The sequence below is a fragment of the Rhinoderma darwinii genome, chromosome 5 (genome assembly GCF_050947455.1).
Source record: "Rhinoderma darwinii isolate aRhiDar2 chromosome 5, aRhiDar2.hap1, whole genome shotgun sequence".
Lineage (NCBI taxonomy): Eukaryota > Metazoa > Chordata > Amphibia > Anura > Rhinodermatidae > Rhinoderma > Rhinoderma darwinii.
The window spans coordinates 199,053,534-199,080,499 of NC_134691.1; the positions used below are offsets into that span (position 1 = coordinate 199,053,534).

The window sequence follows — 26,966 nt, forward strand, 5'->3', positions numbered from 1 at the left end:
ATAAAAGAAAAAAGATAGTATTTCTATTAATTGCGAGAACACCATGATAATGAATATATACAAATTTGCTATCAGAATAGTAATAGATAAGAAAAAAAAAAAACAACTCATGTTTTAAAAGTTGTATATGTAAGACAGAGGAAAAGCTTTTAATAGTTAAGAAATTATATACATTTATAAGGCTGACACGACTATAAAAACATTATCCATAAGGCTCTCATGGGCCTACTTTGGTGGGAAAGGGGCGTTCTGAGTCTCTTAAAGACAGCTCAGTAATGCTAAAGTAAAAAACGGCTGTAAAATATGGAACCGTTATCAAGGGAAAACGGCCACTGATTTTCAACCGTTTTTAAAACATGAAACTTTTTTCAGGCGTTTTTTGGAGTCGTTTTTCTATTGCCACAATGACGAACTGCCCCAAAAACAGATCCAGAAGTGACATGCGCTTTTTTTACGAGCCATTTTTTTTTTACACAGTTTTTTCAAACGGGCGTGGAAAAATACGTCCCGTCTGATTGCAACACCATTTTTCCCATTGAAATCAATGGCCAGATGTTTGGAGGCGTTCAGCTTCTGTTTATTCAGGCGTTTACGCCCCTAAAAACGGCTGAAAACACTGAGTGTGAACATACCCTCAGTGTGTAGAACTCTGTAAAAATATGAGTTACATAGCCAAAGACTTCTCAGCATCCCCTAAGAGTATGTGCACATGTAGTGTTTTCAGGCATATTTTGGGCGTTTGCGCCTCGAAAAACGCCTGAAAAAAACCGAAGCAGAATGCCTACAAACATCTGCCCATTGATTTCAATGGGAAATATGGCGTTTTGTTCCAAAAGGGCGTTTTATTCCCCCTCATTTTTGAAAAACGGCGTGTAAAAAGATGCCCGCGAAAAAGAAGAAGTGCATGTCACTTCTTGAGCCGCTTTTTATTAACTTTATAGAAAAACAGCTACAAAAACGGCCGTAAAAATGCAGCGAAAAACGTGAGTTGCTAAAAAAAAAAAAAAAACTTCTGAAAATCAGGAGCGGTTTTCCCTTGAAAACAGCTCCGTATTGTCAGACGTTTGACTTTGTGTGTGCACATAGCCTAAGACATTTCACACACAAACTCAGATTTACCACCACTGGTAAATAATGATTGACTACCCAGTGTCAATGAGAACATGGACTCTTCACAATAAGAATGATGGGCCCCAATAGATGTAATTCTCATGTCCCATTTTATATAGATTACTTAAAAAGAAAAAAAAATTAAAAATTCAGTTCATCGATCAACACTTCCTCAGAGATTGACATATCACAGAAGGTAGGTATTAAAAGCACCAAGAAATATTCTTAAGTTTTTCTTAAAAACCAAAAAATTTCAATATAGACTGGCGATCTAAAAAAATAAAAATAAAATAAAAATGATTATATATATATATATATATATATATATATATATATATGGACTATAACAATTTGTCGATTAACAAAATACTGCATTGATTTCCACTACAAGGTTTAGAAAGAGTCATAATTGTATTTCATATCATACTCAAGAACCAGTTAAGCACAATGATAGAATATTCCGTTCCGTTAATTATTCAAATTTACTGCCTCAAAATAGAACGATTAAAATATTGGTTTATTAGATTGTTCATTAAAATGAGCTATCCTAGCCCTAAGTACAATATAACAGGCTCAGATGAGGTAGTCAGTAATGAGGAGAGGTGTACGGATGTGATAGTGTAGTTCCAAACACCAAGCAACGCCTCACCCCTTACGATATATTCTACTGACACCCCTCACTGACTGACAATCCAACGCGTTTCAGTGCCACATACATAAGTGACACATCATCAGGGATTATCAATTCTTTTAGTATAGTTATTGTTTCACAGTTTATCTGCCGGCTAGCACAATTGTGTGCTTGTTAGACCTCACGGCGCGTGTACGACTCTAATGCATTGGCCGCACACGCGCGAGCGAAGTTCCGGTCTATTTGACAGGCCAAAGCCCACCCACTCTGCTGACGTAGCTTAGGCCAGGCACCAACCCGCAGTGAACACGTCAAAAAAATGACGTTGCAGGATGAGTGCCGAGCCGCCTTTCTAGCTACCAATCAGCTTTGACAAGAACGCCACAGCGTCCCATGTTACCTTGGAGATCTCGAGGCGGATATGAACTCCTGCATAGATCCAATACCGCGGTGCACATGCCCCCCAAAAAACAAAGACACCAGACGCAGCATAGAACGCCCGACATTAAATTAGTTTGATGGAATCCTTTTATGTTCATTCAATTATAGTAGATATTCAAAAAAACATATATGCCCAATTGTTACTACATACTGGAATCGCATGCCGGGGACATCAACATGGAGACACCCGGACCGGCCATATAACGCATTACTGTATAGATTAAAAATCACCGATGGAATTTTTGCAAGGCACCAACCCGCAGTAAACACGTCAAATAATGACATTGCAGGATGAGTGCCTAGCCTCATCTCTAGCTACCAATCAACTTTGACCAGAACGCTACAGCGTCCCAAATTACCTTGGAGATCACAAGGCAGACATAAAATCCCGCATCGATCCAATACCGCGGTGCACATACACCACAGACCTAACCACAGAACTAACCGCAACACAAAACGCCAGATATTAGACAAAAGGAAAAAACTCAATAAATAGTTTGATGGGATCCTTTTATATTAATTCATTTATGTTAGATGTATACACGATCCAAGAACACACGACCCATACCCAAATGGTGTAAAATGCTGGAATAACATGCCGAGGACATCGACATGGAAAACCCCCGGACCGGCCATAAAACGCATTGCTGTATAGATTACCAAAGGAATTTTGCAACTTTGAGTAATGACAGAAAAAACGTTTGATATGAAGCAGACAAAACACTCGCCACCAACAGAGTCACATATAGGGAGTAGATGTTAAAAATGGAGTTCTCCTATAGGAAACACGCATATGAGATCTGTTCGTTAAGGCCTTGGGGACAGATGGTCTGTAGAAGGTGGTTCCATTGCGCTTCTTTTTGCATGATCCTCTTATCCACGTCACCACCTCTCAGTGTCTGTCTAATACATTCCACCCCTTGAAATTTGAGGCTAGAGGAGTCACCTTTATGACGCTCCCAGACATGACGGGACACTGGGGTGTCCTCTTGTCGCCTAATATCACCAATATGCTCCCTAATCCTCCTTCTGAATTCTCTTGTCGTTTTCCCTACATATCGCAGTTTACAGTCACAGGTGATCAAATAGACCAACCCCTTGGTTTTGAAATTAATGTAGGACCTGTTTTCAAAGCTCTTCCCTGTGGTGGTACTAGTGAATTTACTGCTACATACTATTGACGCACATGCCTTGCAGGACCCGCATTTGTAGCTTCCTTTTAAACTCCGATTTAGCCATGTACCAGCTGACTCCTGAATATTTAGATGGCTATGCACTAGCCGATCCTTCACATTACATCCACGTCTGTAAGTAATCAAAGGAGACTTTCCCACCAAGTCACCAATGTCAGGATCAGCTTGCAGAATGCCCCAATAGCGTTGTAGGATACACCGAACCTCCACACTGGCCGAGTCGAAGGTGCCGATAACTCTGGCTATTTCCTCCTCCACTTTCTTTGGTTTGGGGTTGAGTAAATCATCCCGATTTCTGCCTAGTGCATTCTGGTAAGCCTCTTTTAATACCTGTCTCGGATATCCTCGACGCCGAAACCTATTTTCTAGTTCACGTGCCGATATCTTGTAATCGGATATGGTTGAACAGTTGCGGCGTACCCTCAGATATTGGCCCTTTGGAATGCCACGTCTCAGGTTTAAAGGATGACAGCTTTCCCATCTCAGGAGACTATTTGTGGCAGTAGATTTCCTATACATGTTCGTCTGAATCGCTCCTGAAGGTGTCTTATGGATCAAAACATCGAGGAATGTGATCTTATTCTCATTAATCTCATGCGTGAAGAAAAGACCTAGGTTATTCACATTAAGGACCCCCACAAACTCAACGAACTCTGCCTTAGTTCCCTTCCACAATATCAAAATATCGTCTATGAAACGAATCCATAAGAGGATACAGGAGGTCCACTGTTCCATTATTTCCGTGAAAACACATTCTTTTTCCCACCAACCCAAATATAGGTTGGCATATGTGGGGGCACAAGGACTCCCCTTTGAGCTGGTGGTAGATCTTTGATCGAACAAAAAGAAATTGTGCTCCAATATGAATCTCAATAGCAAGATAACAAATTCATTGTGGGCCTTAAAATGTGTACCTTTTCCTCTCAAAAAATAGTAGACGGCACAACATCCCAGCTCATGAGGAATCGAGCTATACAATGCCTCAACATCCAGTGACGCGAGGAGCACATCATTAGTTCCTCTGTCTGTGGTGTATGTGCACCGCGGTATTGGATCGATGCAGGATTTTATGTCTGCCTTGTGATCTCCAAGGTAATTTGGGATGCTGTAGCGTTCTGGTCAAAGTTGATTGGTAGCTAGAGATGAGGCTAGGCACTCATCCTGCAACGTCATTATTTGACGTGTTTACTGCGGGTTGGTGCCTTGCAAAAATTCCATCGGTGATATTTAATCTATACAGTAATACGTTATATGGCCAGTCCGGGTGTCTCCATGTTGATGTCCCCGGCATGCGATTCCAGTATGTAGTAACAATTGGACATATATGTTTTTTGAATATCTACTATAATTGAATGAACATAAAAGGATTCCATCAAACTAATTTAATGTCGGGCGTTCTATGCTGTGTCTGGTGTCTTTGTTTTTTGGGGGGCATGTGCACCACGGTATTGGATCTATGCAGGAGTTCATATCCGCCTCGAGATCTCCAAGGTAACATGGGACACTGTGGCGTTCTTGTCAAAGCTGATTGGTAGCTAGAAAGGAGGCTCGGCACTCATCCTGCAACGTCATTTTTTTTTACGTGTTCACTGCGGGTTGGTGCCTGGCCTAAGCTACGTCAGCAGAGTGGGTGGGCTTTGGCCTGTCAAATAGACCGGAACTTCGCCGGCGCGTGTGCGGCCAATGCATTAGAGTCGTACACGCGCCGTGAGGTCTAACAAGCACACAATTGTGCTAGCCGGCAGATAAACAGTGAAACAATAACTATACTAAAAGAATTGATAATCCCTGATGATGTGTCACTTATGTATGTGGCACTGAAACGCGTTGGATCGTCTGTCAGTCAGTGAGGGGTGTCAGTAGAATATATCGTAAGGGGTGAGGCGTTGCTTGGTGTTTTGGAACTACACTATCACATCAGTACACCTCTCCTCATTACTGACTACCTCATCTGAGCCTGTTATATTGTACTTAGGGCTAAGATAGCTCATTTTAATGAACAATCTAATAAACCAATATTTTAATCGTTCTATTTTCAGGCAGTAAATTTGAAGAACCAGTTAGAATTACAATAGTAATCACGCCATTGGAAACATTTACTACAATAATTCCTAGATCTTGGTGAATTGCCTGTAATAAAAGAAAGATATCAGAGCAACACTGGATCATAGTCATAAATGCCGGCAAAATGTAGACGGGAACATTTTCCATTCCGCTTATAGGTGCACCCCTCTCAACCACTACCTCCATAAGCATATTCCAGGTCTTGGGGAAAACTGGCAGGACCCGAAGACAGAATTCAGACAACCGTGGCCGTCACATGGACGCATGTATTTCAATGGGGCAGTTCACACGGCTGTTTCAACGGACCGTGTGAAGGGTCCGTTGAAAAATAGGGCATGTCCTATTTTGTTCCGTTTTCATGGATCCCTCGATAGACTCATGTGTATGGGGATCAGTGAAAACGGGACCCACACGGGGGCATCTCAGACGTGAAAAACTGCCTTTTTCACGTCAGTTTCCCCACATTTGTGTGAACTCGGCCTTACACAAAAATACAGGCGAAGTGTAGACTTTGATCAATCAGAACTGTAGTTTTATGAACACCATTGAAAAAGAGACACTTTAATGAGAGCAATAAATTTTAATGGGTGAAATGAAGTGGTTGATTATGGGACAGAGCACGATAAATAACTGCCAGGTTAACATTAGTTCATGAAAACTTTTGTCTTCCGACGAGCTTGGATTTGTTAGTGAATGAAACGATGAAGAACAAGAAACCAGTTAAACCACTTTCTCTGGTTTAAGCTTGAAACCTGAAGTCTGCGTACAATGAAATACACTAGATCAGTTTAGGATGGTAACACTACTTTCACTTTTTTCTTTCTAATGCTAAAACAAATACAGAGGCTATTTTACTAAACTTTCAGCAGTACAATGGTTGATTTTTTCTTAAATGATTATGCCACTCGAAAAAAAAAAAAAAAAAAAAAAAAAAAAAAAGGTCAGTTGTGACTACAATATCCATCCAAAAGGCCATAGCTCTAAAAAGGTGCCGAAGTTGCAGTCATACCTGAGCCCTGGAGCTAGAGTGGCCCCAAAAAGCTCTCTGCCTCATATCATGAAACCAGTACTACAAATGATTAACATTTGAGGTCCCTGTAGTTATTTTTCACAATGCAGGTGGACTATTTTATTAGCTTTGGAAAGGAAAAAAAAACCACTATATTCACACAACAAAAAATGGCTGTTAAAAAGTGATCAACGGTCAGTTTTTCATGGCTGTTTTGCATCAGTGTGTCTCCAAATTTTCATCCATTTTCCAGGCATCTGACGGGGTTTTCTTTCCAACAGCCATTTGCCATCTGTTTTTCATGGCCGCTTAAAAATTTTTTATTTTTTTTACTCCCCAGGGTTTTTTTTTGGTATGAATCCCCTAAAAATACAGATGAACACTTTAGATAGTGCCACAGTGGCCACTGTAGCTAGTGCCACAGTGGCCACATAAAGACTGCCACAGTGCCTATTTAGGTAGTGCCACATTGTCCCGTTACATAGGTTGAATTTGATTGACCGGTGTCTTGTTTCAAACGGTCTCAATAAATTACCCCGGATTTATTGATTGATTAATGATATCCCTCAATGCTATTAGTCAGTAAATAATCATCTAGCTTTATTTTTTTTAAATGCAGACATAGTATCCGCCATCACTACCTCTTTGGGTAGGGCATTCCATAGCTTGACCACTCTAACTGTAAAGAACCCTTTCCTATATTGATGTCTGAAACATCTTTCTTCCACATGCAATGGATGTCCAATGGTCCTTAGTAGAGTCCTTGGAAGGAACATATCATGTGCTAGTTCCCTGTATTGACCGCACATAATTATACATGTTAATAAGATCACTTATTTTGATGTATTTTTTCCAAGCTAAACAAGCCCAATTTTTCTGGCCTTTCATTGTAAGACACACCTCAAATCCCATTTAGTAATCTAGTTGCCCGCCTTTAAACACTCTCCAGTTCTCCTATATCCTTTTTACAATGTGGAGCTCAAACCTGAATTCCATATTCAAGAAGTGGCCTTACAAAGGGATTTATAGAGGGGTAATATTACATTTGAGTCACAGGTTTTAAATCTTTTTATACACCCTAAAATTCCTTTCCTATCCTATCCTTTTGCAGCTGCTGTTTAGCTTATTTGTTACCAGAATACCCAGGTACTTCTCTTGTTCGGTTATCCCGTGTTTTATTCCATTTAATGTATATGAATTATTGCGTCTTAAGTGCATTACATTTATCAAGATAAAATAGCATCTGCCATGATGTCAGCTTATCTAGGTCTTTCAGTAATATTTTAGTCAAGCGGAGTTTTAAGTATCCTACAAAGTTTTGTATCGTCAACAAAAACGGACACTTTATTAATGAACTTGTGAATTGGATTGCTAGTAAAGAGATCAAAAATAATTGGGCCTGGGGGCGTGGCCTGGATGCCGAGCAGAGCAGTCGCATTCCTGTGAGCTCTGTGATCGGACATCTCAGCAACTAACTGAAGCGACTAATTGCACATACTTATGATCTGCTGACCTTTACCGAGACTCTGATCACCCCAGCATGATGATCCGGAAGAAAGCTCTCAAATCAGGCCCTGAACGCCTTACAGACTTCTTTTCCTAGCGGCGTAACAAAGTGATCTGTCACAATACCGTTCTAAAAGGTCTGCCTTTGTGGATGAGCTAGGCTCCAGAGTTGATCACATAGAAAATAAACTGGGTGAACGCACACATGCTCACAACGACATGGTGGATGCTCATCAAACCTGGCTAACCTGGGAGATCGGAATAGGAGGAAGAACGTAAAATTTAGGGTCATCCCTGAATCGGTCCTTCCAACTGCATTAAATTCCTATCTCCAGCGCCTTAAGACCATACTGCCTACTTCTCAACCAGCAGATGTCACAATTGATAGAGCCCACATGCCCCCTAAACCAAAATCACTCCTTCCAGAAATACCTAGAGATGTGATTGTGTGCATCCACTTTTTTCAAACAAAGGACTCCCTTATGTATGCATCAAGACTTACTCCCCCTTTACCATTACCTTATGAAAAAAAGCCATCTTTATGCGGATTTGTCCCAATCACTCTCGCCTTGAGAAAGAACAATTTAGCTTACAAATGGGGCTTCCCTACTAAATTGCTCATCCATAGGAATGGAACCCTGCATGCCGCCACTACCATAGCAGAAGGCAATGATCTGATCACACATTGGGGAATCTCATCTTTGGCCCCCCTTTCTGAAAACCGTAAGGCTTCTCCATCGAGAATTTCGCCGGACTGGCACAAAGGTCCCAATTACCGTTGAGGTCTAGTGCACACCTATCAGTGGAGGTCAAATTGGTCTTCGGGTAGACTCTCTCCCCCATTTCTCAGTGGCTGATAGCCAATTCAATTGGTGTAGTGGTCACGATGGTTCAAACATGTTATTACTATATTTAATTATCTCAATTTTGCCTCCCCCTTCCTTCCCTCCCTCACTACTGTGGTTAATGTATTTCCCCAGAATATTCGTGGTTGTCTACTATTTTGTAAGGGTTACAATCCGTAATGAGATTCATATCTCACGGATGCTTTTACGTTATTATCGAGATGGCGCTTAAAAAGGCTCGGTCACCAGATTATAAATGCCCTATCTCCTACATAATCTGATCGGCGGTGTAATGTAGATAAGAGTGGTTTTTATCTTGAAAAACAAATCATTTTTGAGCAAGTTATGAGCAATTTTAGATCTATGCTAATTAGTTTCTTAATGCCCAACTTGGCGTTTTTTAACTTTGTGGGCGTGGTAAAGAGAAGTGAATGACGCTGACCAGCGTCATACACTTCTCTCCATTCATATCCATTTGTACTCCGCACAGCGTGATCTTGCGAGATCACGCTTTGCTGTCACATACACCCACATTAACTTTACTGAAGTGGATTGAGAGTGAATAGACATTACCGAAGTGTCGGGAGTGTGAATAGATATCGCATCCTGGCCGGAGGCAACGTTTGTGTGGGACTTAAATCGCAGCACAGCGTGATCTCGCAAGATCATGCTGTGAATGACAGATCACGCTGTGCTGTGTGAGTAAGTCCCACAAAAACTTTACCGAAGTGTCGGGAGTGTGAATAGACATCGCATCCTGGCTCAAGACACTTCAGTAAAGTTAATGTGGGTGTATGTGACAGCACAGCGTGATCTCGCCAGATCACACTGTGCCGAGTACAAATTAACATGAATGGAGAGAAGTGTATGACGCTGATTGGTCAGTGTCACACACCCCTCTTTACAACACCCACTTAGTTAAAAGTTATAAAATGCGCAGTTGGGCATTAAGAAGCTAATTAGAATTAATCTAAAATTGCTCATAACTTGCTCAAAAATGATCGTTTTTCACAAAACAAACACATTACAGCGTTGATCAGATTATGTAGGAGATGGGGCACTTATAATCCTAAAGAGGCTGTCACCACATTATGTTACTAAATGCTAAAGAGTTAAACTCTCCCTTTAAAAGAGCTTTGGAGTTGAGAGATTCGTTGTCCTCCCATGTCACGACTTGAATGCTTGAAATTTTCCCATCATAAATACCCTGTCATATGCCAACCTAATGCTGAACGGAAAAAAAGCAGGAGTCATGATTGCCATAACGCACTTTTATTGACGTGGGGGGGGGGGGATTACTGGTATTTGTGGGGTTGCTCAATAACATTCCTTTTACCATAGCCAATGTATAGAGAAGTGGGATAACTTGGTCTGATCACGCCTCCATCTTCATGGGCCTATTCCTGTCAGGTTCTACCTCCCTTCTCCCTGCGTGGCATATTAATACATTTCTCCTCAAACTCCCTAAATTCAAAGATAACATCTCAGCACAAATAATATTTCCACCTAAATAATTCACCAGGCATTAACCCTTACTCTCTATGGAATGTACACAAAGCAGTATTAAGAAAATTAGAATTACAACCACAAACAGGCTAAATCCAATTCCGTTCATGACTACCTCATGTCCTTAAGACGCAAATTAAAATCCCTCCTATTGGATGGATACGATAAGAAAATGACCTCCCTACCTATGACTTATTACACTCCCTACAATAAAGCTAGCAGATTAATGGCAAGTAGCATAAAAAGTCGGCGAATAAAATCTCTCATCCCTCATTTAATCTCTCAAGAAAACTTATCCAAAATTATAAACCCACAAGAAAAAGCTAATCAATTTGGTTCTTTCTATTCCAAACTATAAAACCTTAGGGATGACCCCTCTACTCCCCAGCCTACGGATATCAATATTAAACAACTTCTTAAACTCAGTCCAACTCCCCTTACGGTCGTTGGTACAGTTGTCCCTTTTAAATGCCCCCGTTAGTTACTCAATTAGAAATTTCCAAAATAATGGACCTAACGAAACCCAATAAAGCTCCAGGACCCGACGGAGTCGCCAATGAATATTACCACTCTTTTGCCCCTATTCTTTCTCTGCACCTAACGGAAATGTTTAATTTAGCTGTAACCTCAGAAAAACTACCTCAAGAGATGCTTCAGTCAACGATGGTTACTATTCCTAAACCAGGTAAATCCCCAACTACTCCGGCTAATTTTAGAACCATCTCCCTCCTTAAAGAGGCTCTGTCACCAGATTTTGCAACCCCTATCTCCTATTGCAGCAGATCGGCGCTGCAATGGAGATAAGAGTAACATTTTTTTTTTTTTTTTCAAAACGAGCATTTTTGGCCAAGTTATGACCGTTTTTATATTTATGTAAATGAGGCTTTCTAAAGTACAACCGGGCGTGTTTAAAGTAAAAGTACAACTGGGCGTGTATTGTGTTAGTTACATCTGGGCGTTGTGTATAGAAGTATCATCCACTTCTCGTCACAGCTTCTGGCAGTGCACAGACACAGCGTGTTCGAGAGATCACGCGGTGACGTCACTCCCTTCCTGCCCCAGGTCCTGCATCGTGTCGGACCAGCGAGGACACATCGGCACCAGAGGCTACAGTTGATTCTGCAGCAGCATCGGCGTTTGCAGGTAAGTAGCTACATCGACTTACCTGCAAACGCCGATGCTGCTGCAGAATCAACTGTAGCCTCTGGTGCCGATGTGTCCTCGCTGGTCCGACACGATGCAGGACCTGGGGCAGGAAGTGAGTGACGTCACAGCGTGATCTCTCGATAAAACACGCTGTGTCTGCACTGCCAGAAGCTGGGCGTTGTGTAGAGAAGTGGATGACACTTCTATACACAACGCCCAGCTAGTAAAAGAAGTAAAAACACCCAGATGTAACGAACACAATACACGCCCAGCTGTACTTTAGAAAGCCTCATTTACATAAATATAAAAACGGTCATAAACTTGGCCAAAAATGCTCGTTTTTAAAACAAAAAAAAAAACTTTACTCTTATCTCCATTGCAGCGCCGATCTTTATGTATGTCCTTATATGTTTAATAAAGTTTTTCTTTTTTACTTTTGGCTATTATGCTCCATTTTGTCTCTAGTGTATATTAATAGGAGATAGGGGTTGCAAAATCTGGTGACAGAGCCTCTTTAACGGTGATACGAAAATATACGTTAGGCTTCTGGCCACTCGATGAATTGATGTCCTGCCTACATTAATTCACTCAAAACCGAATTGGATTCACCAAGGGGCGCCAGGCTCCTGACTGCACAAGACGCATTATCAACCTTTTGGCCAAGGTGGGTAGCAGTCAGACATCTCTCTTCCTTATCCTGGATGCAGAAAAGGAGTTTCGCTAAAACACATTGGGGCTTTGCTTTTTCCACTCCGTAAATTTGGGTATGTTGGCAATATCTTAAGGGCTATACAAGCCCTCTATGTTTCTACTTCAGCTAAGGTATTGTCAAATGGATCCCTTTCCACCCCTTTACTATAACTAATGAGACACGACAGGGTTGTCCACTTTCACCCTTATTGTTTACTTTAGAAATGGAACCCTTTGCAGAATCCATCCGCTCCAGTTTAAAAATATTAAAAAGGTATCCCCGTGGGATTTTGCCAGCACAAGCTGGGACTATTTGCAGACTGTCATTTTGACAGGTACTGACCCCTTACCCTCACTGAGAGAAAACTCAAATGTGATTTCCCGATTTGGTATGGTCTCATATTACAAAATTACTGCGGCCAAGTCTCAGATGCTTGGCTTATTCATAGACCCTGCTTTGAAACATATCATCCAAGCAGAATTTCCAGTTCAGTGGCAAAATAATTCTATCCCATACCTATGGATACAACTTGGCTTTCCCCTATCCTCATTTCCTAAATTAAACCTTGGTCCCCCTTATTCAACTCTTCAGGAAGAACTTAATTGCATATCGAAGCATAAACCTTCCTGGTTAGGACGTAATATCTGTTATAAAACTTTTATTCTTCCAAAAATTCTGTATTTTCTACTTACTTTGTTCCTATTTCCACCTCCCTACTTCTGAAATTGAAAAGACAACTTCGTACCTTTATATGGGGAGGGAGAAGTCAGAGAATTGCATCCTCCGTTCTCACGATACATAGCCGCAGGAAGAACTGGGGATGCCTAACATTCTCTCCTACCATAAAGCGCTGATCGTTAAACAATTGAGCTCCTGGATTTCTCCAGCCCCAGGTTCCAACTGGACTTCCATAGAGCAATATCTCACTGGAAGTAATTCCCTTTATAATGTCCTTTTGGCTTAGGCTGTAAAACCATCCCTTCCCATCGCTCCCACAGTAAGAATTTCCATACAAACATCACTCTCCCTTCTTACGATTAACTCTGGTGGTATTACGGGCAACCCTATTCCCATTCCTCTGGATGTTCTTACGTTATGGATCCCAAACTTGAAAATCCAGGATTGGTCCAACAATGGTCTCAGTTATATATCAGATTTGTTTAATGGGAACTGCATAAGATCACTCAGACTTAATGTCTAAATAACATATACCGCATAGGGACATGTTCAAATATGTTCAGATAAAGTCCTACTTAGACTAATTTTCGTGTAACTACAGTTCAATAACCAAAACTTATAGGTAACCATCTCTCTAATCCACGCAAGGGAGACTTGAACTTTACTAGACGTATTTATGATATAAGTGGGATCATTTTTTAAACTGGGAGAGGGATTTTTTTTTTTCACCAAACAATGGATCAAGGCAATTGAGTGGACTATGAAATCCTCCATATGCATGAATTTAATAGAAGTGTTGGGAAGATGTATTTAATCTTCTATCAGAAATCTATGGTATATACATTAACAGGGACCCAGCTTTGGCCCTGCTCTCTGGGAATTGAAGAAATACCCACTGACTTCAAACTACTAGCCATGTACTACAGATGTAGCCATCTTTAACTTTATTCTGATAAATTGTTGCAGCGTGATAGCACACAACAAATGCCATTGAAGTGTCATTGAAATAGTCAAGATAAGAGATCTAGCCAGTGTTTATTTAATGCGTTAAAAGTCAAGATAAAGACGGCTACATCTGTACTTGCTGCTGATTGCCAAAGCTTGGAAATTTTCCACTTGTCCTTTTTGCAATGAAGTGATAAAGATGGTATCTAACCACTGTATATATGAACGCCTATTTTATATTAGACAAAATAAATATACTTCCTTTGCTGCCTTCTTGGGCCCCTGGTTCCAACGCATTGCTGATTGTAGAGACCATGTAACTGTATTTTTGAACTTCCCTGCCCTTTCTTTCCCTGCCCTCCCTATTCTCTTCTAGTTGTTAAGTCTTCAATATGCAATTTGACCAGGCATGTTTACTTGTGGTTATTCCACTTAGATTTTCATTATCTAAGGGCCAGTTCACACAGGAGTTTTTTTTACACGTTTTACAAGAGACAAAAAACGGCCAAAAAATGCTGCTTGGTTACTCCCTTCTGTTGGAGATAGCGAAAAAAAAAAAAAAAAGCCGAAAAAAATAAAAAACAACAACGCGGCAAAACACACATGTGGTGCAAAACCGGAGCGGATTTTTCCAGGCAGAATTTTCTGCCTGCAAAAAACTCTGTGTGAACTACCCCAACAGTTATTTCATGCTGTATTCGGTTAAAACTTGAGTAAAAAAATTTATTGATTGAAAAAAAATAAAAAGAATTGGGCCTAAAGGGGTTTTTACACTGGGCGATTATCGTGCAGACGACCATTCATAGAACGCTCGTTGGCGATAATTGCCCTGTGTAAAAAGGGCAGCGATCAGCAGATGGAAGCGCAAACACTCAATCTGCTGGTCATATAGTTTTATATTATTGTTGTTGGCAGCACATCTCCCTATGTAAAAAGGGAGACGCGCTGCCGACATGAAACGAGCGCTGACCAACGATGTCTCGTTGATCAGTGCTCGCTGCATCGGCCGAATATCGGCAGGTGTAAAAAGGGCCTTAACACAGATCCTTGGGGTACCCCACTGCTTACTTTAGTCCATTTTAAGTTCCTTTTATAACAACTCGATTTTCTGTCCCTTAACCAATTCTTTACCCACTTGCATATATGGTCCCCCAGTCCCTGTGTCTTTAGCTTCAGAACAAGACTGTTGTGTGGAACAGTATCAAATGCTTTTTCAAAGTCCAAATAAAATCACATCAGCCGCATGACCAACAACCAGATTTGCACTTACCTCCTCATAGAAACCGAGCAAGTTAGTTAGACACTACCTGTTTTTCATGAATCCATGCTGGTTATCAGTTATTAGACTTTACCACTATTTACTTTTTTGGGTTCATCTCTTAGAATACCCTCAAATACTTTGCATACCACTGTATATAGTGCCCATGTAAAAAGTGCCCATGTAAAAAGTGCCCCTCACCTGTAGATCGCGCAACACACATCGCCCCCTGCTGGGGATCCCACCCCTAGAGAAGCCTTTGACGTCACTGTCCATATATGGTCAAGGGCTTTTTAGAGACCGGAGTCGCTTGCGATGCTCTAGCCGGGGACTCCATACTTGAAAGCCCCTGACATCAGTCCATATAGACAGTGACGTCAGGGGCTTCGCCAGGCTCAATGCTTGAAGTAGGGCTGTGCCCGCGGAGTCCTATTGTTCGGGCCAAGATCAGTTTTTAACGGTCGTCACAAAGATGGCGTCCTGAAAAACCGCTTTTAAAAACTGATCCATTGACTTCTATTGGGGCTCAACTTTATTAAGAAAAATAATGGTCTGAACACCTAACTTTACAGATCGTAGAGACATCAAGAAGTTTTATTTTTTTTCCCTTTAGGTCTCTTCTGTTGGAGGAATAGATGAGAGAATCCAAACCGAAAGCATCGCTTACGTTTGTATCACCATTGATTTCAATGGTAGTTCTTTTGGTTGAGTTGGATTCCGTTTGCCTCAATTCGTTTTTGTTTTTTTTATGGAAGCAAAAGTGCTGCAGACTGCCTCCCTTTGCTAGGTTTTGTTTTTTTTCACTAAATCAAAAGTGCAAACTGAATCCAACTGAAACAAAAGAATTACCATTGAAATCGATGGGAATTTAAACCGAAGCAATGTTTTTCGTTTGGATTTTCGATCATCTATTCCACTAACAGAAGAGACCTAAACGGGAGACAACCATAGTGTGAACTTCAATAAATACCTATAACTGTATGTGAAGACAAATCAAATCTCCCAAAAGGGAAAAATAATGACACCAAGTACATTAAGTAACTTGCAAAAAATATATTAAAAATTAATAAAGATGGAGCAAAAAATGAAATATCAATTTGTTACTATAAGGTCAAAGAAACGCACTGAAGGAAAAGCCCTCGTTCAGACCTGAGGGGGACATGGTGCTAATCTTATTACTTTAAACACTTACTGCACTTTATATAGCCATTGGCCTGTCTATCCCTGCTTTCCTCTAAACCCACACACCCCAATAATGTACATATGCCGGTATCTGTCAGACCGCTGATGATAGAGACTCGTACCTTTAACTCACTGGTTGAGTCCTGGGTTGATAAAGTGAACCCGCTGGCACCAAGTCGAGAATTGCTCATTGGCGCATGCGCCGGAAACCTTACTTGGATAGTCACAGTCGGGGAGATGCCAATTGCACTAAGTTCCCTTTCTACCGTTATACGCATGCGCCGCTTCCTGTTCTCTATTGGTGCATCTTATCTCAATGTCCATTCGCCAGTCGGCTACAGCTGAGATGCCGTCGTGCCTCTCTCACTGCCATTGGCTGTCTGTCCTGACACCCCCAGACACGTCATCTGACATATCTATATCAGGATCCCTTTCCTTCCGCGCCGCCATTAGCCCCGTGTACCCATGAGGACGCTACTTAGTAGCGAAACATGTCGGGGGGGCTGTTAAGATTTTAAACACCTACCGCTGACCGGACCTACTATTTGTATATTAGTTAATCTAACAATTTAACTGGCTAGGGAAGGGAACAGTGCTCCTATGTCAATTACTACATATGCCTGTAACTATACAGGGAACTTATGTCCATGTCCGGCCACTAGGTAGTGATAATTTTAACCCTAATCTATGTGGTCTGTCTCGCTATACGTAGCGCAATAAAGGTCATTTATTTTATTCATTTATCCATTATTGGTAGTTGGGAAATTGGGCTCGGCTGCTTGCAGGCAACCTCCTTTTCTGTAATTGTTCATTGTGCCCGCCAACTACCAGGGGTCATATCCATATATTGTTTTCAAATAAAAACTTCAACTCATCCCGCAATAAAAGCCTTCTCAAAGCTTCTAAAACAGAAAAATATAATTTTTTATGGCTCTTGGAATGCGGCAAGACAATTTTTTTTTTTTGTTTGTTTTTTTCAAATCTAGTTTTGCTATACCGAGCTATACTTTCTCCAACGGTACTGGCTAAATTTGGTCCTAGGGTTTCCGGTGTCCTTAATGTCAACACCTCCAGAAACATTGATTCATTTACTTTGGAACTGCCCAAAATTGGGTGTTACTGGTCTTGCGTTAAGACATTATAATAAAGATATGCTATTTGATATCAAATTTTGTATTCTTGGTTTTACTTCTCGGTTTAGTAAAATAAGTAATGCATTGGATATATATAGGTCATTACTAGCAGCAAGGAAGACTGTTTTGCAATTTTAGATCTCGCAAGATAACAGTCACAATAGTTGACTCATTTGGGCATAATTGCAGAAATTGAAAAATTATACTCCTTAAAGAGGCTCTGTCACCACATTATAAGTGGCCTATATTGTACATGATGTGATCGGCGCTGTAATGTAGATTACAGCAGTGTTTTTTATTTAGAAAAACGATCATTTTTGACGGAGTTATGACCCATTTTAGCTTTATGCTAACGAGTTTCTTAATGGACAACTGGGCGTTTTACTTTTTGACCAAGTGGGCATTGTGGAGAGAAGTGTATGACGCTGACCAATCAGCGTCATACACTTCTCCCCATTCATTTACACAGCACATAGCGATACAGCTATATCGCTATGTGCAGCCACATAAACACACTATAACGTTACTCAAGTGTCCTGACAGTGAATATTCATTACCTCCAGCCAGGATGGGATGTGTATTCAGAATCCTGACACTCCTGTAGCGTTTGTTTGAGATTTACAGCAAGGCAAGCGGGTTATACAGTGAAACCTCTCCAGAAGTTCACCCCAGAAAATACTTTTCCATTCCGCCTAGATTTTTCTGTGACCAATTTTCCCCAACCATTATAGTGTATGAAAGCTGCCCCTCTAGACCACCCCCTGATCCGATGAAAGACCACTTTTTCAGTGTGAACCCCTTTGAAAAAAAAAAAAAAAAGACTCAAAATTGGACTTCCATGCGCTGCAAATCATCTGGATGCAGGCTTGCGTGCTGCATCATCAGGCCAGAGAGAGCAGGAAAGGGAGACTTGCTTGGCACATCACAGGAGAGAGGCTGCCAGCATTGCGCCACTTCATTGGGGCAAAGGGCAGGAGGAGGAGCATTTCCAGCATCATAGAAAAGGGAGGAGGAGGAGGAGGAAGAGAGAGGATGTCCGAGAAGGGGAGGGTGCAGCATGCTGCACTGAAGATCTCACAACATTACTGAGCAAGGCAGCCTACAGACTGCCACTGGAGTGTCAAGTTTAACTTTGAGCGGAGATAGCGAGCAGAGCCTGACTGAGGTCTAAGAATGAGGGGAGCCATGCTGGTGTACTGTACAAGAATGAGAGGGGAACCCTGCTGGAGACCAGGAGTGAGAGGAGGAGCCATGCTGGGGACCAGGAACGAGGGGGCTGTTTATTTGTGTACTATACAGGTTTGTTGACAGCATTACACATTTTAACCTACATTCTGTGCGCTTTATTCTTCGAGAGAACCCCCATATAAGACCATTTTTCTGTGAAAAATTTATTTTTTGTGGGTGGGGGTCAGCTCAAAGAAGTTTCACTGTATTTGTGATTAGTATCCACTACATTTTGCCTTTAAAGAGTATGCAAAATGTGAATAAGGCCTTACTGTAGTTCCATATTTATAGAAAAAATAAATAAATAAAAATTAGAGCTACCAGATCCTTGGTTGAAACAACTGTTCTAAAAAGCTGCAACTGGGATAATTGAATATCTTGGGTTTTGTTATAATTGATTCTTTCAGCTCTGTACAAGAAAGCCTTTCTGAAAACCACTCCACAGAATGGCTGCACTGTCTTTTAAATAATGAAAATTATTCTCTAACAGCTAAGGACTTCCACAATGTTTACTACCAAGGGAAGCAAATGGATGCAGCCTATAAGAACAATGAATCAATAGGACATAGATGAAAACTAGGCATCAACAAAAAGGAAGTAGAAAAAAAGAAAAGTTAATTTACACTGGAGACAGTTTTATTGATTAAAAAAAAAAAAAAAAAAAAAGAAGAAGATCTGCGTTAAATAAGCTGTATTCCCAGGACATTGCATACAATGGCTTTATGACCCCAGCCAAAAGGCTATAATGGACTGAGAAAAAGATCAATATTAAAAATCGAATTTTAAAGTGTAACCTCTTGAAAATTGCTGCTCCAATTTATATATTTATCCCATATCCCTGTGGTTTCCCAGCATGATCCACTTCTGTAAAAAGAGACCAGTGCAGAGAGAAGGAAGATACATACCGACACTTGGGCAGCATCCATGTACTGTAGGCCAAAATAATCAGTTTCCACTAAGTCCAAATGGTATACAATCTGGTCAAACAAATCCTGCCCTTTGGCTGGTTTCTGAAATAAAGAAGAGCAACATTTAGTCGATAATTCGTTATTGATGGTCTTTGACATTATGAATTAAGAAGCATTACTTTCAGCTATATATTAATGGAACATGTATTTCTACAAATGTGGGACTGCCTCCGTCAAAAATGATAAAATGCTATACTCTAGATTCATCAGCATTTTACAAGCAAGGTTTCCATTAAAGGGATATTCCTAGAATCAAAAACTATCACCTACCCACAGGATAGGCAGGGGTCACACCGCTGGGATCCCGACCGAACTTGCGAAAAGCAAACTCCGTGCCCGGCTGTTTCAGTCATTCTCATAGACATTAAATGGAGTTGAGCTTGCTCAACCGCCACTCCATTCAATGTCCTCCTCCTGTTCGAGCAGTGAGAAGGATCTAAGAGTTGGGTACCCCCGTTCTTGCAATCGGTGAAGGCTCCAGCGATGGATCAAAAGCCATCATAAAATTATCCCCTATCCTGTAGATGGGTGATCTATTTGGACTCTGAGATGACCCCTATAAGTTCTTATGCATATGGTAGAAAGGAGCCCATACCAAGGCATACAGGGGGCAGGGAGATCAAACTTTTCTACACCGGAACGCAGAAAAGTTGCAAACTGCTCAAAAGTCGCTAAAAATTGCGACTTGTGCCATTTCTGCTGCTCTTGCCATGTCAAAAAGTGGGTGGAGCTTCGTGAACGGTGGAAAGGCTACCCTTGACCAAACACTGATTATAATTTACGGCAGAAACTATAATAAAAATTAGAGCAAATCTATGCCAGCTCTTGGCTGGCATAGACTTCCCTTTCTGTCCCTTGGACAGCCAGAGACGCGCAAAGTTTAATAAATGAGTCGCATTTTACTTTGCCACGTTACTCCAACCCCCAATGTGCTCTATATCCTGGTTACCTGCGGTCACCACTGGAAGAAGCTTAGGAGCTTTATGCATATGGTTATACATAGAACATCAATAACATAGTATGTAGTAAGATCCCTCTAGCTGCAGATATCCAGAATATGATGTTTTAAAGCTATGTCCAGGTAGCACAGCTCCACACTTGCCCAGTAGATGGCGTAGATTTAATCAGTGGTGCAAGGACAGACATGTGCCTCTTAATAAGTTTGGTGCATCTTACTCCAGGTGGTTACCCATTAGGAATGGTGCCAGTCTTAATTCCCCCCACAGTGCATGTGGTTGCATACTACGTAGGCACTCAGTGTGCTACTTTAGGAGGACTCCATATGGCGCTAGTATTATGGAGAGAATAGCTCTGCAATAAGGCATCAAAGATATTTTTTCTTGTATGGGATTCATACAGAAATCGGACAGAAAAATTCTGCATGAAATTGAAGACAAACTAATTTACAGTGTGGGCTCCATAAAATTCTATGGGCGCTTTATTATGGCTCTGTTATAAGGAGTCCTTAGGGCTCCTGCACGGACATGATCCCCATCAGGCTCATTTACGAGGACTCCGTACAGCCTGTGCACTACAGGCATCGACAGAAGCAATGCTTATAGGGGGGGGGGGGGGACCTCTGCTCATACAGAGTCAAATGGAGAATACCACAAAGAGAACCGGTGTATGAAAATCAGAGGAATATGTAGGTACAGTATAGGGCTCATGCCCCTCTATGGCATCCTATTACGGTTCCATGTATGAGTCCGTACTAAGTGCATCTATAACATTACATCATACAATAGACAAAGACTTGATGCAGTTACAAGAACCTCTTTAGTTCCTCTGTGTTGTTGAACTGCAGAATAGAAGGAGAGCGATAGAGTAAAGCAGTACCATGGCAGCTGCACAGGCAGCTTGCCATAGTTATGCCACTGCTCCAATGTTCCCTTTATCTTCAAATAAATGTATACAGAAAGTCTGTTTTATATGGGATTAAATATACATTTTATCTGTGTACAAAAGGGGTCAGATAAGCAATACAGTCAAAATAATTTCAATAGCACAGGTTTTCTTGTTCGCATGTTTAGCTCTCCTTCCAGAAAAAAAAACTCCTCCTGTTTATCGAGACATAGAAACCAAGTAAAGACAGGACACAGAATACAGATGAAAGCAGCAGGTGAAACTCAAATTCCAATCTAATGAGGTCCTCGCCCACGATGGTGCCAGCCAACATAGGAAGAAATGGAATATAAAACAGATTGTTCAAATCACAATTTTGAAAATGTATTTTTAGACGCTATTTTACATATATAAAACAGGCTATATACCTCATTAATAAGGCCATGCATAGGATTACAAAAGTCCATGGCTTAGAACTTATTTAGGGAATTTATTAAGACTGGCATTTGTATATGCTAATATTAATATATAGAAAGTTGGTGTAAAATGTGCCTATTTATAAATTATGCGCATCTTTGCCCGTCTATGCACCAGAAAATTAGTCGGACAGCTAAGCTCAGCCCACTTGAGAAAATGGCATGCATATATTAGTCATGGCATCAAACCATCAACGTGTCTTTGTGCAAGGTGACAGAGCTGTGATGACAGCTGTCACAGACAGCTGACCATTACCGCTAGCCAGCCCGGGACCAATGAGAGCAGTCCCGCGTCGGCGATCGCTCTGATTGGTCCGTGAATATTCACGGACCAATCAGAGCAATGTCCTATTTAAAAGAGGTGGCGGGAGAATGGGGGCCGTAATCCCCGCTATCCGAGACAGCAGAGTAGCACAGGTAGCCGGCCCAGGACCAATGAGAGCAGTCCTGGATGTACTATTAGGTCATGATGAGCGCATCTTTCGCTCCTTGACCTAATAGTACCTTGATGGGAGGAATAGCCATTTCGGCCCCCCCACCCGGAGCATACAGGAGCTGTGACAACAGTTCATTCAGCAGGGACCGATCGCAGTGGTCCCCACTTATTAACCCCTTAGAAGCCGCGTTCAATAGAGATCGTGGTTTCTTTGCGGTTTAAACACCATAGTCAGAACCCACTATGCTTGCTGTCAGTGTGTAGCGGACAGCCCTAATACACCGCACTACGCATGTAGTGCAGTGTATTAGAATTGCCATCAGGGCCTCCTGTCTCCAAGTCCCCTAGTGGTACACAAAAAAAAAAGGAAAAATAAAGTTGTACAAAAATAAACGTTTATAAGTAATAAAAGTAAAAATCCCCTTTCTCCCTTCTCAATCTTTACTATCAAAAAAAATATATAAACTATACATAATTGTTATCGCCGCATCTGTAACGGCCTGAACTACAAAAGTATTTTGTTATTTATCCCGTATGGTGAATGGTGTAAAAGAAAATAATAAAAGCATACCAGAATCACAATTTTTTGGTCACTTCACCTCCCAAAAAAGGAATAAAAAATAAAAAAAATAAATAAAAAAAAGTAGTGATCAAAATGTCGCATGTATCCAAAAATGTTACTGATAGAAACTACAGTTCGTTACCCAAAATTCAAATCCTCACAAGGTCTTTTCTTAATGAAAAAAAAAAAAAAAAAGGAATGGCTTAGAATATGGCAACACAAAAAGTAAATGATTTTTTTTAATAAAAAAGCTATTTATTGTGCAAACGCCATAAGACATAAAAAAAAAAAATATCATATGGTATCGCCGCAATCGTATCGACCCACAGAATAAAGTAAAAAAAGATCATTTAAAGTGCACTGTGAACGCTGTAAAAAAAAAAAAAAAATTAAAAAAATTAAAAAACAAAAATCGTAGAATTGCTGTTTAGTCACCACACCTCTTAAAAAAAATTGAATAAAAAAAAAACTGATCAGAAAGTGGCATGCACCCCATGAAAACTACAATAAATTCCACATGGAGTCTAGTTTCCAAAATAGGGTCACTTTTAAGGGGTGTCCCCTGTACTGTTACGTCAGAAGCTCTGCTAAACATGACGCCCGGAAACCAATCCAGCAAAAACTACATGCCAAACAGCACTCCTCCCTTCCGGACCCCTGCAGTTTGTACAACCAGCAGTTTATGACCACATATGGGGTATTGCCATAAGCGGGAGAAATTGCTTTACAAAATGTTGAGGTGCTTTTTCTCCTTTATTCCTTGTCAAAAATGACAATTTGTACCTTGTATCGGAAAAATTCGATTTTCAATTGCACAGCCTAATTCCACAAAATGCAGCAAAAAACCTGTGGGGTCTAAATGCCCACTATACCCCTCGGTAAGTTCCTTGAGGGGTGTAGTTTGTCAAATCGGGTCACTTTGTGGGGCTTCCACTGTTTTGACACAACAAGACCTCTTCAAACCAGACATCGTGCCTAAAATATATTCTAATAAAAATTTTGCCTCAAAATCCACTAGGTGGTCCTTTGCTTCTGAGGCCGGTGTTTCAGTCCATTACCATACTAGGACCACACGTGAGATATTTCTAATAACTGCAGAATCTGGGCAATCAATATTGAGTTGTGTTTCTCTGGTAAAACCTTCTGTGTTACAGAAAAAAATGAATAATTAGATTTTCTGACAAAAATAAATTTGTACATTTCACCTCTACTTTGCTTTAAATTCCTGTGAAATGCCTAAAGGGTTGAAAAACGTTCTAAATGCCATTTTGAATACTTTGAGGGGTCTAGTTTTTTAAATAGGGTGTTTTATGGGGGTTTCTAATATATAAGGCGCTCAAAACCACTTTAGAACTAAACTGGTACCTTAAAAAAAAAAAAAAAAAAAAAAGCTTGACATTTTCTTCAAAATATGAGAAATTGCTTCTCATGTTCTAAGCCTTATAACAACCTAGAAATATAAAAGAATGTTCAAAAAAGGATGCCAACATAAGGTATACATAAGGGAAAGGTGAACTAGTAACTTTTTTGTGTGGTATTACTATCGGTTCTACAAGCAGATACATTTAAAATTTAGAAAAATTCTATTTTTTCCAAATATTCTCAAAATTGTGCTATTTTTTACAAATAAGAACGGAATATAAAATCGACCAAATTTTACCATGAACATAAAGCCCAATGTGTCACGAGAAAATCTTAGAATCGATTGGATAGGTATGAGCATTCCAGAGTTATTACCACAAAGTGAGACATGTCAGATTTGAAAAATGAATTTTGACTATGTGATTTTCAGTTTTTTGTTTTTTTATATAATCTATCTCACTGGTAAAATTAACCTAGCCTAAAAATTCTAGACTGTTCATGTCTTTGACAGTGGGCAAACTTACAAAATCAGCAATGGATCAAATACTTATTTCCTTCACTGTAGATAGTTTAGTGCAGGCAGCTAGTTATAGTTTAGGTAGTCTGTTAGGTAGATCGTTTAGATAGTACTCAGAATAGGGCAATTAATTAGTAATCAATTAGGGCTTATAATATATATGCATTTATCTATAAAATCACAGATTATAATATATATACACACACACACACACAATATATATTATACATATATTTGAAATTTGTTAATACTAAAAATGAATAATTAGGGATGTTATATATCTATAACATCATATAGATATATACGTACATCTAATATATACGTATACACACACTTATATAAATCTCTACATATATTTTACACGTCTGTAAATTCTAAATACATTGATTCATTGTTAGGGCTGTTCATAAATGTATTATTTATTAGGGTTGTCATAATTTAGTTGTGATGTAATTAATTACATATATATCTATAATGTGGTATAGATATACACACACACACACATTCATATAAATGAATTCTACATATCAAATAATTGATAGTGTCGTTCATAAAGTTATTCATTATTAGTCGCTCAACAATTGATTAGTTGTAAAGATTCAAGTGATAACATATATATACACATATACACACACACATTTAGATAAAATAATTTATTCCTATATTTTACAGTTCTATTAATTCTAGATACTAATTGATTAATTGTTAGGGTCGTTTGTAAATGTATTGATTAGTGGACTTTTTCTTTGTTACCTTTACTAAAATTTGTTACAAAAATACGTAAAAAAAAAAATGGCACACAAGTTATATACTGCTGAAGAGGCATTTGCTTTCTTGGATTCTGATAGTGAATGTCACTTTTGGGGGGTTTCCACGGTTTTGGTCCCACCAGGGCGTTGCAAATGCGACATGGCACCGAAAACCATTATAGCAAAATTTGAGCTCCAAAAGCCAAATGGCGCTCCTTCCCTTCTGAGGGCTGTAATGTGTTCAAACATAAGTTTATGACCACATATGGGGTATTGCCGTGATCAGGAGAAATTTCTTTACAAATGTTGGGGTGTTTTGTCTCCTTTATTCCTTGCAAAAATTGAAAAGGTCTATTTTTCTTCAGAAGAAATGTAGATTTTCATAGACTAATTCCAATAAATTCAGCAAAACACCTGTGTGGTTAAAATGCTCACTCTACAACTAGATAAATTCCTTTAGGGGTGTAGTTTCCAAAATGGGGTCACTTTTTGGGGGTTTCCACTGTTTAGGCACCACAAGACCTCTTCAAACCAGACATGGAGCCTAAAATATATAGTAATAAAAAGGAGGCTTCAAAATCCACTACGTGCTCCTTTGCTTCGGAGGCCGGTGTTTCAGTCCAGTAGCACACTAGGGCCACATGTGGGATATTTCTAAGTACTGCAGAATCTGGGCAATAAATATTGAGTTGCGTTTCTCATGTAAAACCTTCTATGTTACAGAAATATTTCTATTACAAATGAATTTCTGCAAAAAAAATTACATTTGTAAATTACACCTCTACTTTGCTTTAATTCCCGTGAACCGCCTAAAGGGTTAAGAAACTTTCTTAATGCGGTTTTAAATACTTTGAGGGGTGCAGTGTTTAAAATGGGGTGATTTATGGAGCGTTTCTAAATTATAAGGCCCTCAAAGCCACTTCAGAAATTAACTGGTCCATGAAAAAATAGGTTTTGGAAATTTCTTGAAAATGTGAGAAATTGTTGCTAAAGTTCTAAGCCTTGTAACGTCCTAGAAAAATAAAAGGACGTTCAAAAAACGATGCAAACAAAGTAGACATATGGGAAATGTTAACTAGTAACTAGTGTGTGGTATTAATATCTGTTTTGCAAGCAGATATTCAAATTTAGAAAAATGCTACTTTTTGCAAATTTTCTCTAAATTTTGGTGATTTTCACAAATAAATACTGCATTTATAGACCATATTTTTTCACAGACGTAAAGTACAATATGTCACGAGAAAACAATCTCAAAGTTGCTTGGAAAGGTAAAAACAATCCAAAGCTATTATTACCACATAAACTAACATATGTCAGATTTGAAAAAAAATCACCTGCGTCCACAAGGCCAAAACAGGCTGTGCCCTGAAGGGGTTAACGAAGGCAACGTAAATTCTTGACATCACCACTAGAGATGAGCGAACCGGGACAACCGAACCCGGTTTCGGTCCGAACATCGGGAAAAGTTCGGTTCGCAGAGAATCCGAAC

General features: G+C 40.0%; 1 protein-coding gene across 4 annotated transcripts in view; it reads right to left on the reverse strand.

Moving 5' to 3' along the window:
• Positions 1–26,966, reverse strand: part of EPB41L4B (erythrocyte membrane protein band 4.1 like 4B) — a 592,948-nt gene that overhangs the window by 437,652 nt on the left and 128,330 nt on the right. For all 4 annotated transcript variants that reach the window (XM_075826848.1, XM_075826847.1, XM_075826846.1 and 1 more), the window contains exon 2: positions 19,471–19,575. In XM_075826848.1, the coding sequence (XP_075682963.1) occupies positions 19,471–19,575 (105 nt within the window). The remainder of the gene's footprint in view (positions 1–19,470; positions 19,576–26,966) is intronic.